The sequence below is a fragment of the Oncorhynchus keta genome, chromosome 14 (genome assembly GCF_023373465.1).
Source record: "Oncorhynchus keta strain PuntledgeMale-10-30-2019 chromosome 14, Oket_V2, whole genome shotgun sequence".
Lineage (NCBI taxonomy): Eukaryota > Metazoa > Chordata > Actinopteri > Salmoniformes > Salmonidae > Oncorhynchus > Oncorhynchus keta.
In genome coordinates, this window is record NC_068434.1 from 69,527,807 (window position 1) to 69,541,132 (window position 13,326).

Sequence of the window (13,326 nt, forward strand, 5' to 3'; positions counted from 1 at the left end):
TGTGCAGCCGTATTCATTGACCTGGCTAAGGCTTGCGATTCCGTCAATCACAACATTCTTATTGGAAGACTCAACAGTCTTGGTTTCTCAAATGATTGCCTCGCCTGGTTCACCAACTATTTCTCCGATAGAGTTCAGTATGTCTAATCGGAGGGCCTGTTGTCCAGACCTCTGGAAGGCTCTATGAGGGTGCCACAGGGTTCAATTCTCGGGCCGACTCTCTTCTCCGTATTTTTTATTTTTTATTTTTTTTATTTCACCTTTATTTAACCAGGTAGGCTAGTTGAGAACAAGTTCTCATTTGCAACTGCGACCTGGCCAAGATAAAGCATAGCAGTGTGAACAGACAACACAGAGTTACACATGGAGTAAACAATTAACAAGTCAATAACACAGTAGAAAAAAAGGGGAGTCTATATACAATGTGTGCAAAAGGCATGAGGTAGGCGAATAATTACAATTTTGCAGATTAGCACTGGAGTGATAAATGATCAGATGGTCATGTACAGGTAGAGATATTGGTGTGCAAAAGAGCAGAAAAGTACATTAATAAAAACAGTATAAAAACAGTATGGGAATGAGGTAGGTGAAAATGGGTGGGATATTTACCAATAGACTATGTACAGCAGCAGCGATCGGTTAGGTGCTCAGATAGCTGATGTTTGAAGTTGGTGAGGGAGATAAAAGTCTCCAACTTCAGCGATTTTTGCAATTCGTTCCAGTCACAGGCAGCAGAGTACTGGAACGAAAGGCGGCCAAATGAGGTGTTGGCTTTAGGGATGATCAGTGAGATACACCTGCTGGAGCGCGTGCTACGGATGGGTGTTGCCATCGTGACCAGTGAACTGAGATAAGGCGGAGCTTTACCTAGCATGGACTTGTATATGACCTGGAGCCAGTGGGTCTGGCGACGAATATGTTGCGAGGGCCAGCCGACTAGAGCATACAAGTCGCAGTGGTGGGTGGTATACAAGTCGCAGTGGTGGGTGGTATAAGCCATTTTGTAGATGACATCGCCGATGTCGAGGATCGGTAGGATAGTCAGTTTTACTAGGGTAAGCTTGGCGGCGTGAGTGAAGGAGGCTTTGTTGCGGAATAGAAAGACGATTCTTGATTTGATTTTCGATTGGAGATGTTTGATATGAGTCTGGAAGGAGAGTTTGCAGTCGAGCCAGACACCTAGGTACTTATAGATGTCCACATATTCAAGGTCGGAACCATCCAGGGTGGTGATGCTAGTCGGGCATGCGGGTGCAGGCAGCGATCGGTTGAAAAGCATGCATTTGGTTTTACTAGCGTTTAAGAGCAGTTGGAGGCCACGGAAGGAGTGTTGTATGGCATTGAAGCTCGTTTGGAGGTTAGATAGCACAGTGTCCAATGACGGGCCGAAAGTATATAGAATGGTGTCGTCTGCGTAGAGGTGGATCAGGGAATCGCCCGCAGCAAGAGCAACATCATTGATATATACAGAGAAAAGAGTCGGCCCGAGAATTGAACCCTGTGGCACCCCCATAGAGACTGCCAGAGGACCGGACAGCATGCCCTCCGATTTGACACACTGAACTCTGTCTGCAAAGTAATTGGTGAACCAGGCAAGGCAGTCATCCGAAAAACCGAGGCTACTGAGTCTGCCGATAAGAATATGGTGATTGACAGAGTCGAAGGCCTTGGCAAGGTCGATGAAGACGGCTGCACAGTACTGTCTTTTATCGATGGCGGTTATGATATCGTTTAATACCTTGAGTGTGGCTGAGGTGCACCCGTGACCGGCTCGGAAACCAGATTGCACATCGGAGAAGGTACGGTGGGATTCGAGATGGTCAGTGACTTGGCTTTCGAAGACCTTAGATAGGCAAGGCAGGATGGATATAGGTCTGTAACAGTTTGGGTCCAGGGTGTCTCCCCCTTTGAAGAGGGGGATGACTGCGGCAGCTTTCCAATCATTGGGGATCTCAGACGATATGAAAGAGAGGTTGAACAGGCTGGTAATAGGGGTTGCGACAATGGCGGCGGATAGTTTCAGAAATAGAGGGTCCAGATTGTCAAGCCCAGCTGATTTGTACGGGTCCAGGTTTTTCAGCTCTTTCAGAACATCTGCTATCTAGATTTGGGTAAAGGAGAACCTGGAGAGGCTTGGGCGAGGAGCTGCGGGGGGGGCGGAGCTGTTGGCCGAGGTTGGAGTAGCCAGGCGGAAGGCATGGCCAGCCGTTGAGAAATGCTTATTGAAGTTTTCGATAATCATGGATTTATCGGTGGTGACCGTGTTACCAAGCCTCAGTGCAGTGGGCAGCTGGGAGGAGGTGCTCTTGTTCTCCATGGACTTCACAGTGTCCCAGAACATTTTAGAGTTGGAGCTACAGGATGCAAACTTCTGCCTGAAGTAGCTGGCCTTAGCTTTCCTGACTGACTGCGTGTATTGGTTCCTGACTTCCCTGAACAGTTGCATATCGCGGGGACTGTTCGATGCTATTGCAGTCCGCCACAGGATGTTTTTGTGCTGGTCGAGGGCAGTCAGGTTTGGAATGAACCAAGGGCTGTATCTGTTCTTGGTTCTGCATTTTTTGAACAGAGCATGCTTATCTAAAATGGTGAGGAAGTTACATTTAAAGAATGACCAGGCATCCTCAACTGACGGGATGAGGTCAATGTCCTTCCAGGATACCCGGGCCAGGTCGATTAGAAAGGCCTGCTCACAGAAGTGTTTTAGGGAGTGTTTGACAGTGATGAGGGGTGGTCGTTTGACTGCGGCTCCGTGGCGGATACAGGCAATGAGGCAGTGATCGCTGAGATCCTGGTTGAAGACAGCGGAGGTGTATTTGGAGGGCCAGTTGGTCAGGATGACGTCTATGAGGGTACCCTTGTTTACTGAGTTAGGGTTGTACCTGGTGGGTTCCTTGATGATTTGTGTGAGATTGAGGGCATCTAGCTTAGATTGTAGGACTGCCGGGGTGTTAAGCATATCCCAGTTTAGGTCGCCTAACAGAACAAACTCTGAAGCTAGATGGGGGGCGATCAATTCACAAATGGTGTCCAGGGCACAGCTGGGAGCTGAGGGGGGTCGGTAGCAGGCGGCAACAGTGAGAGACTTATTTCTGGAGAGAGTAATTTTCAAAATTAGTAGTTCGAACTGTTTGGGTATGGACCTGGAAGGTATGACATTACTTTGCAGGCTATCTCTGCAGTAGACTGCAACTCCTCCCCCTTTGGCAGTTCTATCTTGACGGAAGATGTTATAGTTGGGAATGGAAATCTCTGAATTTTTGGTGGCCTTCCTGAGCCAGGATTCAGACACGGCAAGGACATCAGGGTTAGCAGAGTGTGCTAGAGCAGTGAGTAAAACAAACTTAGGGAGGAGGCTTCTGATGTTGACATGCATGAAACCATGAAAATGTATACATCAATGATGTCGCTCTTGCTGCTGGTGATTCTCTGATCCACCTCAATGCAGACGACACCATTCTGTATACCTCTGGCCCTTCTTTGGACACTGTGTTAACTAACCTCCAGATGAGCTTCAATGCCATACAACTCTCCTTCCGAGGCCTCCAACTGCTCTTAAATGCAAGTAAAACTAAATGCATGCTCTTCAACCGATCGCAGCCCGCACCTGCCCGCCCGTCTAGCATCACTACTCTGGACGGTTCTGACTTAGAATATGTGGACAACTACAAATACTTAGGTGTCTGGTTAGACTGTAAGCTCTCCTTCCAGATTCACATTAAGCATCTCCAATCCAAAATTAAATGTAGAATTGGCTTCCTACTTCGCAACAAAGCATCCTTCACTCATGCTGCCAAACATAGCCTCGTAAAACTGACCATCCTACCGATCCTCGACTTCAGCAATGTCATTTACAAAATAGCCTCCAACACTCTACTCAACAAATTGGATGCAATCTATCACAGTGCCATCTGTTTTGTCACCAAAGCCCCATGTACTACCCACCACTGCGACCTGTATGCTCTCATTGGCTGGCCCTCACTTCATACTCGTCGCCAAACCCACTGGCTCCAGGTCATCTACAACTCTCTGCTAGGTAAAGCCCTGCCTTATCTCAGCTCACTGGTCACCATAGCTGCACCCACCCATAGCACACGCTCCAGCAGATATATTTCACTGGTCACCCCAAAGCCAATTCCTCCTTTGACCGCCTCTCCTTCCAGTTCTCTGCTGCCAATGACTGGAACGAACTGCAAAAATCTCTGAAGCTGGAGACTCATATCTCCCTCACTAGCTTTAAGCACCAGCTGTCAGAGCAGCTCACAGATCACTGCACCTGTACATAGCTCATCTGTAAATAGCCCATCCAATCTACCTCATCCCCATACTGTATTTATCTTGCTCCTTTGCACCCCAGTATCTCCACTCGCACAGCTTGGAAAATTCCAGAAAATGATGTCATGCCTTTAGAAGCTTCTGATAGGCTAATTGACATAATTTGAGTCAATTGGAGGTGTACCTGTGGATGTATTTCAAGGCCTACCTTCAAACGCAGTGGCTCTTTGCTTGACATCATGGGAAAATAAAAAGAAATCAGCCAAGACCTGGTTCATCCTTGGGAGCAATTTCCAAATGCCTGAAGGTACCACGTCCATCTGTCCAAACAATAGTACCTAAGTATAAACACCATGGGACCACGCAGCCGTCATACCGCTCAGGAAGGAGACGCGTTCTGTCTCTTTGGTGCGAAAGGTGCAAATCAATCCCAGAACAACAACAAAGGACCTTGTGAAGATGCTGGAGAAAACAGGTACAACAGTATCTATATCCACAGTAAAAACGAGTCCTATATCGACATAACCTGAAAGGCCACTCAGCAAGGAATAAGCGATTGCTCCAAAACCACCATAAAAAAAGCCAGACTATGGTTTGCAATTGCACATGGGGACAAAGATCATACTTTTTGGAAAAATGTCCTCTGGTCTGATGAAACAAAAATAGAACCTTTTGGCCATAATGACCATCTTTATGTTTGGAGGAAAAAGGAGGATGCTTGCAAGCCGAAGAACACCATCCCAACCTTGAAGCCCTGGGGTGGCAGCATCATGTTGTGGGGGTGCTTTGCTGCAGGAGGGACTGGTGCACTTCACAAAATAGATGGCATCATGAGGCAGGAAAATTATGTGGATATATTGAAGCAACATCTCAAGACATCAGTCAGGAAGTTAAAGCTTGGTCGAAAATGGGTCTTCCAAATGGACAATGACACAGGCATACTTCCAAAATGACTTAAGGACAACAAAGTCAAGGTATTGGAGTGGCCATCAAAAAGCCCTGACCTCAATCCTATTGAAAGTTTGTGGGCAGAACTGAAAAAGCGTGTGCGAGCAAGGAGGCCTACTAACCTGACTCAGTTACACCAGCTCTGTCAGGAGGAATGGGCCAAAATACACCCAACTTATTGTGGGAAGCTTGTGGAAGGCTACCCGAAACGTTTGACCCAAGTTAAAGAATTTAAAGGCAATGCTACCAAATACTAATTGAGTGTTTGGAACCTTCTGACCCACTGGGAATGTGATGAAAGAAAAAAAGCTGAAATAAATCATTCTCTCTACTATTATTCTGACATTTGACATTCTTAAAATAAAATGGTGATCCTAACTGACCTAAGACAGGGAATTTGTACTAGGATTAAATGTCAGGAATTGTGAAAAAAAAGAGTTTAAATATATTTGGCTAAGGTGTATGTAAACATCTGACTTCAGCTGTACCTGACAACAGGGATGGACATCATGTCCCACATTTTTCAATCAATGAACAGGTGAACATGTGGATGTGAGGACATCCATGGAGCCATAACACACATTTACCCAGACATGTGGGAAGTACATGTTGTCCTTTAAGAGTTTAGTACCTGAGAGCAAAGAGAGCCAGACATCCATGGTCAAAGTTCATGGCAAAGTAAAGCCGTTTCATCAAAGACAAACAACCTTTGAGTCCTGCTCACATATTTTACCCAAAACCCTTTTTAATATTAAGATCCTTTAATTTGTCAATTGCATAAAATTTGACTTCTGCTTTTAACCCCTATGAGACACACATGAGCAGGTTTTTGGAGCGGTGCAGGGGGCTGCCACACTGGGCACCCGGGGAGCTGTTGTTGTGGGGGGTTAAGTGCCTTGCTCTAGGGCAACGGTACACTCTTAAAAGAAAAGGTGCTATCTAGAACCTTAAAGGGTTCTTAGGCTGTCCCCATAGGAGAACCCATTGAATAACTAGTTGTGGCCTTTGTACAGAGGGTATAATGACGTAAAAGGATATATACAAAAGAAGATATAATGACATAAAAAAAGGCCTGACCTATAAAGTGAGGTGCTGACCAACTGAAAATCCTCAACACTAAACACACATGTTGTGTTGCAACTTCAATCATACTGCAAAATCAACTTTTTGGGATGTTAGAACACTGTATGCTGGCTATGTGCAGAGTGGACTGTAGAAATGGATGTTGTGAGTCAAAAGTTATGTAAAGGAGGTATGGTATTCACCTGACACTCCCCCAGCCACGTAGACGGCCATCATCACCCCCAGAGTGAAGCCGATGTGGATGGTCAGGGGTTCTCCCAGAGCTCCCTTACTCAGCACTGTCTGGGCCACCGAGCCACATCCAAAGAGCTGGGACGGAGACAGAGACAAAAAAACAATAAGCAAAAACATGTTGGCAGGAGGAAGAAAGAGTCGTTGTTTTACCATTTCTAATTATGCACAAAATACTAATCCTCTAGTTCTACAGCCTTCATTTCTAATTATGCACAAAATACTAGTCCTCTAGTTCTACAGCCTTCATTTCTAATTATGCACAAAATACTAGTCCTCTAGTTCTACAGCCTTCATTTCTAATTATGCACAAAATACTAGTCCTCTAGTTCTACAGCCTTCATTTCTAATTATGCACAGAATACTAGTCCTCTAGTTCTACAGCCTTCATTTCTAATTATGCACAAAATTCTAGTCCTGTAGTTCTACAGCCTTCATTTCTAATTATGCACAAAATACTAGTCCTCTAGTTCTACAGCCTTCATTTCTAATTATGCACAAAATACTAGTCCTCTAGTTCTACAGCCTTCATTTCTAATTATGCACAAAATACTAGTCCTCTAGTTCTACAGCCTTCATTTCTAATTATGCACAAAATACTAATCCTGTAGTTCTACAGCCTTCATTTCTAATTATGCACAAAATACTAGTCCTGTAGTTCTACAGCCTTCATTTCTAATTATGCACAAAATACTAGTCCTCTAGTTCTACAGCCTTCATTTCTAATTATGCACAAAATACTAGTCCTCTAGTTCTACAGCCTTCATTTCTAATTATGCACAAAATACTAGTCCTCTAGTTCTACAGCCTTAATTTCTAATTATGCACAGAATACTAGTCCTCTAGTTCTACAGCCTTCATTTCTAATTATGCACAAAATACTAGTCCTGTAGTTCTACAGCCTTCATTTCTAATTATGCACAGAATACTAGTCCTCTAGTTCTACAGCCTTCATTTCTAATTATGCACAAAATACTAGTCCTCTAGTTCTACAGCCTTCATTTCTAATTATGCACAAAATACTAGTCCTCTAGTTCTACAGCCTTCATTTCTAATTATGCACAGAATACTAGTCCTCTAGTTCTACAGCCTTCATTTCTAATTATGCACAAAATACTAGTCATGTAGTTCTACAGCCTTAATTTCTAATTAGATTTCCTTTTAGATCAGTCCGTTCCCCCTGAACTCTGTAAGAAGAATGCCATAGAAGATGTCCCATTTGAAGCATGGGAAATTATCATTCATCCTTTCATTGTTTTATGAGAAGGAGAAGTAAATCAAAACAAAAGTGTTGAAAGAATGATTTTGTCCAAAAATAGCTGTTTCTGTTGTGAGGAGTGGATTAGTCCATTTATGTTGTGGCGCTGATCAGGATGACCACTGACTCATTGAAGCCACTGAGACTGAGCCTCAGTCAGCCCAGCCACTGAGCTGTGCCACTCAGACAGACAGGACAGGATGGGGAGGTGAACCTAGAGGGGACAGGTGGAAGGCAAAAGACAGGTCAGCTTATTAAGGACCCCTGTAGATTTCACCTCAGTAAACAGTGTTTCCCTCCAAGCTTGGTGATGATGGGGAAATGTGTGTGTTTTTACTGCAGTAATAATGCAGAGAGAAAGAGTGTGTCTGTTAAGGAGAAAAATGAACAGTGAATTGGACCAGGTGGTCTATCTTATGCTAATGGTTTCTCTGTATTCAGTGTAATATAAATCTATTCTCATTCTATATCAAGTCACTGTATTCATTGGCAAGAAGATTGCAATTGATAGGGGGTATGCTTTAAAAATGTATTAAATATTGATGCTGTCATATGATGATTTTCAGCCTACAAGCAACATATAGGGTAGACTTGTTCATCAAATAATGAAGCTTTGCGGAAATATAAATGTGTGCAGTATGCTACATAAATTGGGTCGATTTATTCACAGATTAGATACATTCTAAAGAAATATGAATGTCAAATCACTGTGATGATCATACATCATATGGAATGGTGCATGGTGCATGGTGCATGGTGAATGGTGCATGTCAGTAAAGGTTTATTGTGTTTGATCATGTTTTTATTTATGGCTGAAAACACCAAGCATCCCATTAATTCTCCCCCTCCTATCCCCCACCTGTCATTCTTGCCATTACAACATTCTCTAGATGTCTTAATTATCTCCTAAGTACTTTCTCATACCATAATTATGGATGAGCACATCAAAGAGAAGCCACATTATCAGGATATATTATCAGCACCTAAACATGTCAAAACATGATATCCCTGTTGACAGATCAAGTCCCCTGAGAACAATTTTGACACCTTATTACCATATTGTTGCTGCTTTAAAGCAGGCTATTTATTAAATGACAGTCAGGTGATGAGGGGTAGTGTCCATGTACTTACTATTAATACGAATATCCCCAGAAATTCTGCCAGGAACTCTTTGATGATGTCCTTCCTCAGGGCACATTGCTCCTTAATTTTTCTTTTTCCCTCAAGTTCCATATTTCCCGCGGACATCTGATGTCTCAGTCTTGTCAGGACAGACAGTTGATAAGTAGTGTGAGTGTGAGCGTGAGCTTCAGCATGGGCGTCTCTCCGGTAGTTTAGGACGTAACCCCTCCTCCCCTTAGTAGCCTACTACACGTGTATTATGTACACTCGACAGACATGACCTGTTAATCTTTTTCTTTCTTGAAACTGTCCCCCATCACCACCGCTACCGCCAGGGGTGCACTCGTTGGATCTAAGTGCTTTATTGGTCAATAAGTGTTTGATTGGTCAAACTGACTCCAATGGTCAGCAGTTGACTGAATGTGGACAGTGCGCATTTATACGCGCGAATTTTAGACAGTGTGCTTTTACTCACAACTTGTCTATTTTCGATCAACAAAGTCATTATTTCAAGTTGTAATTATATGGTTGATAACACTATGCACAAACTGGTTGAATCAACGTTTTAACGTAATTGTGGTGTGGAATCTATGTGGAAAATACATTGGATTTTTTTTTAAAGCAAATAATCTAAACTGTTGTTTTGAGGGTGGAATTTCAACCACAGGATTTTGCAATCATTGTAACGGATTTTCAACATAGACAAACATGGTATTATATATGTTGAATTTGTACATTTGAAACAAAGTCAGATCTTCAAAGTTATAACCACTATCAGAAAAAAACTATAAAATGAGCAGCACTTCCTAGTGGAGAGTTGATCAATCTATAGCTATTCATTTGGTCTCCAATCCAGGGTTTTAACCAAGCCCATTTTAGCGTTGATATTTGTCCCTGACTACTAACAATGTGCTATTGTGAGAATGATTATTGAGAGATCTCTTAATAACTCAATTCACTGTTGCTATCGAGTTAAACAGCTATTGTTTCAATTAAACTCAGGGTTAAACTTAAAATAGACAATACACAATACATATAGGCCTATGGTTTCAAACGTTGGTTGATTTCAAATGTAATCTTCAAGTTAATATCAACATTTGAAGGAGATTTATCTTCTGCTTGGATAGTTCCATCTGTGCCACTGACTTACTCTGGCTTTAATTTCAGTTTGTCTACAAATGAAGATATGGTGGTTTTTGGTTGCATTGTCAACACAATTCAATATGACTTTTGTAGTACAGCAAATAGACTAATGTTAAGGCTGTCTTACATACAAATGTAACGTTCAACCTTAAAATGAGTAACACATCCAAGGCCACATTTTGAGGTAACTATAACTATAAATGTCTTCTTATGTAATCATATAATGCTGCACAGGCGATCACAGGTCTGTGAAGATCTTCACAATTGCTGTAATAATCTGAACAATTTCTCGAACGTCATTGATCACTTGCACTATGTACTTTAATGTAATTTCAACTGCAATCCACCAAGGTCATTTGGTTCTGCTATTAGATGAAGCACAGTGATAACACATTAATCTCTTGTACAAACAAAAAATCAGACATTGTTTTTGCATTGGAATTTGGTTGTGATTTTAGATGGTTGAAAGCATAACGATAACACATTGGAATTTGGTTGTGATTTTAGATGGTTGAAAGCATAACGATAACACATTGGAATTTGGTTGTGATTTTAGATGGTTGAAAGCATAACGATAACACATTGAAATTTGGTTGTGATTTTAGATGGTTGAAAGCATAACGATAACACATTGGAATTTGGTTGTGATTTTAGATGGTTGAAAGCATAACGATAACACATTGGAATTTGGTTGTGATTTTAGATGGTTGAAAGCATAACGATAACACATTGGAAATTCAACAATCTTTTTGCTGTCTTTTTGAGTGGGTGAATTGTAATCTCATTAGTCAATGTCTAAACCAAATATTTCTCAATTATCCACGTTGAAATGACATGGTGTGCCCAGTGGGATGGGCTATGAGGATTTTGAGGGAATGCCATGGAATAGCAGTAGCCTAGCCTGTATGATAATGTGACTCATTTGGCTATACATATGTGTTGTTAACTATTCATGTCTTATCATATTGACCCATTTTAATTTCATGAATCCATTTGATGTTAATGAGAATATTGTGTAGAGCCAACCACTGTCCTCTTCTGAGAGTGTTGGGTTAGGGTTAGGCACTTAACCCTAGGCACTTATCAACCAACTCTCACCATCTCATGTCAGAATTAGACATTCATCCATGTTTCTCAAACATCACATTTCTAAGTTGTTCCAAATGTCTAATTTCGAAGTGTTTAAGGTTAAGTTTAGGCATTAACTCAGAATGTTTGTTAGGGTTAAGTTTAGGCATCAACTCCGAATTCTTAAGGTTATAGGCACCAACTCCAAATGGTTAAAGTAACTGTAAAGGTGTGGGGTTGGCTTAAAAAATATATATCAAAACAACTCTCTATAGCTGGATTCAAACACGCAACCTTTGAAACCAGTCACAGATGCTTACGAAACCCGATTGAAGGTAACATCGCTCACTGTTGCCCCTAGTGGCCGTTTTCCACGTTATGTCAAAGATGGATGTTGAATACTAACTTGTATCACGGGTGACCTGTCTGCACTGATATCAGGGGTGACTGCCTGCACGTATACCTGATACCTTACTTCAAACACCTATAGAGCAATGCTAATCAGATAATTAAATAGCCATTTATTTCATAGGGAATATAAATCCCCTCGAGGCTTTTGACCTTTAAAACATTGGTATCATATAGGCTACCTTCTGATCAATCAAGTGGGCACCAAATGAAATTCTAACTAGGTTCAGAGGGTGGCATGTTACTGTATTAGACCGAGTTCGAGTTGATGTTTTGTCCAACAGAGGGAGCTCAATGAACGGAGAATGAGAGGAGTGGTAAGCGGGGAAGTGACACTGTCTACATGTATGCCTTATCTTCTGCTCCCTGTAGTCTTTTAAAAGGAGAGGCGACAGGTAGAAGATGGGATGTTTTGGTTGCATTAATCAATGTCACTTTTTCGTCTTTGTCGTCTTTGATGTGAAACAGACACGTTAGGAGTGTTGCCCATGCTGTGAAAAAAAGGGAGCTGTGGTGATGGAGAAAAAGCACCACTGCGGGGTATTTCAAAATTATACAACTCCGTCCACTTTTAAAAAATTCTGTCAGCCGCTTCTTGGATTGTCAATATATTCCCCTAGATAGATGTCCAGCAACAGTAACCTATAGACTATTTTATAGATGTTCATCAATAAGTAGCCATTAGGTTGGAATAAATAAATAAAAATGGGATTATCCAATATTTTATTGCTAAAAAAAACCTAGCAAGAACATTGTATTTTAAGACAATGAAATTCTACATGTAGGCCTTGTGGATTTCCTAGTAGGCTATAATTTAATGTAGCCTGTAGATGTATTATCAAAACATGGAATCACACGAGAGAGTTCAAATAAACTCACCCAACCAACATTATAAAGGATATACCTTGTATTTTAGGACGTAGGCCTAAATCTCCGTGATGAGAGATTACTCATGCCGGTATAAGAGCTTTGCTTCCAATCATTATTGATACATACATTTTTTTTTTACAAAAGTTTGACCCAATAGCAATAATGCGATGTCAGTCATTTTTGGTTTTATTAGTTAACTATTTTAGCCCAAAATTGTTATACGCCTATCTTGAGATGTGAGCAATTGCCAAGTAGGCCTACCATCACTGCCGAGGTGTAAATATCCGTGTAATTCCTTTTATTTTTGAGACATTGCTTGAGCCGACTTAAATCGTTCAAATGTGTATTGGGAAGTTTGAAGTGAATGCTAACAGGGAATTATCACCACAGGAGAGAACCCTCTCATCAACAGACTAGGAAATAATAGTGAGAGCTTTAAATCCACACTAAATAACATCTTAAGACCTTGTGGGGATGGTGTAACAGGTGAGTTGATGAAATGTGTGGCAAACGGACCTTATTCATAGACATCACACTTAAATATGACAAGTGTAGCTGAAGAATAAATACATGATGTCATTCGGGTTTGTTCTAAGTAGTCCAGCATCAGGATTCATTCTTATGCTTCTTATCACCTTTAATGGAAATAAGGTCACTGGTATTTCATTAATAGATTGAAGTGTTAGCTACAAAATAATTATCCGGGTACTTAAAAATACTCTATATATTTGCCTATTATAGACCCATATCTGGAGAGAAAAAAGTTCAGAATCTCTCTTTCACTCAAGTCTCATATAAAGAAGGTTCGTTTACTTAAAGGCGCACGGTGGAGTCTTTACAGCTCAAGTCTGTGCATGTTGTTTTTATTAAAGAGTCGTTTAAGGAATTGCTTTCACACTTACCATTTACCAAGGTGTTTA

The 13,326-nt window shown here is 41.5% G+C and overlaps 1 protein-coding gene across 2 annotated transcripts in view; it reads right to left on the bottom strand.

The window, feature by feature from the left end:
* The window catches only part of LOC118393878 (aquaporin-9-like), a 30,820-nt gene extending 21,710 nt beyond the window's left edge, over nucleotides 1-9,110 (bottom strand). The window contains exons 1-2 of one of the 2 annotated variants that reach the window (XR_008064186.1): nucleotides 8,927-9,110; nucleotides 6,489-6,615 (exon numbers count right to left, since the gene is read on the bottom strand). Coding sequence is in view for 1 of the 2 variants with exons in the window: in XM_035787036.2 (XP_035642929.1) it covers nucleotides 6,489-6,615; nucleotides 8,927-9,043 (244 nt within the window). In the remaining variant the exon portion in view is untranslated. The remainder of the gene's footprint in view (nucleotides 1-6,488; nucleotides 6,616-8,926) is intronic. The other variant, XM_035787036.2, reaches the window with a different exon arrangement.
* Nucleotides 9,111-13,326: the final 4,216 nt, after the last annotated feature.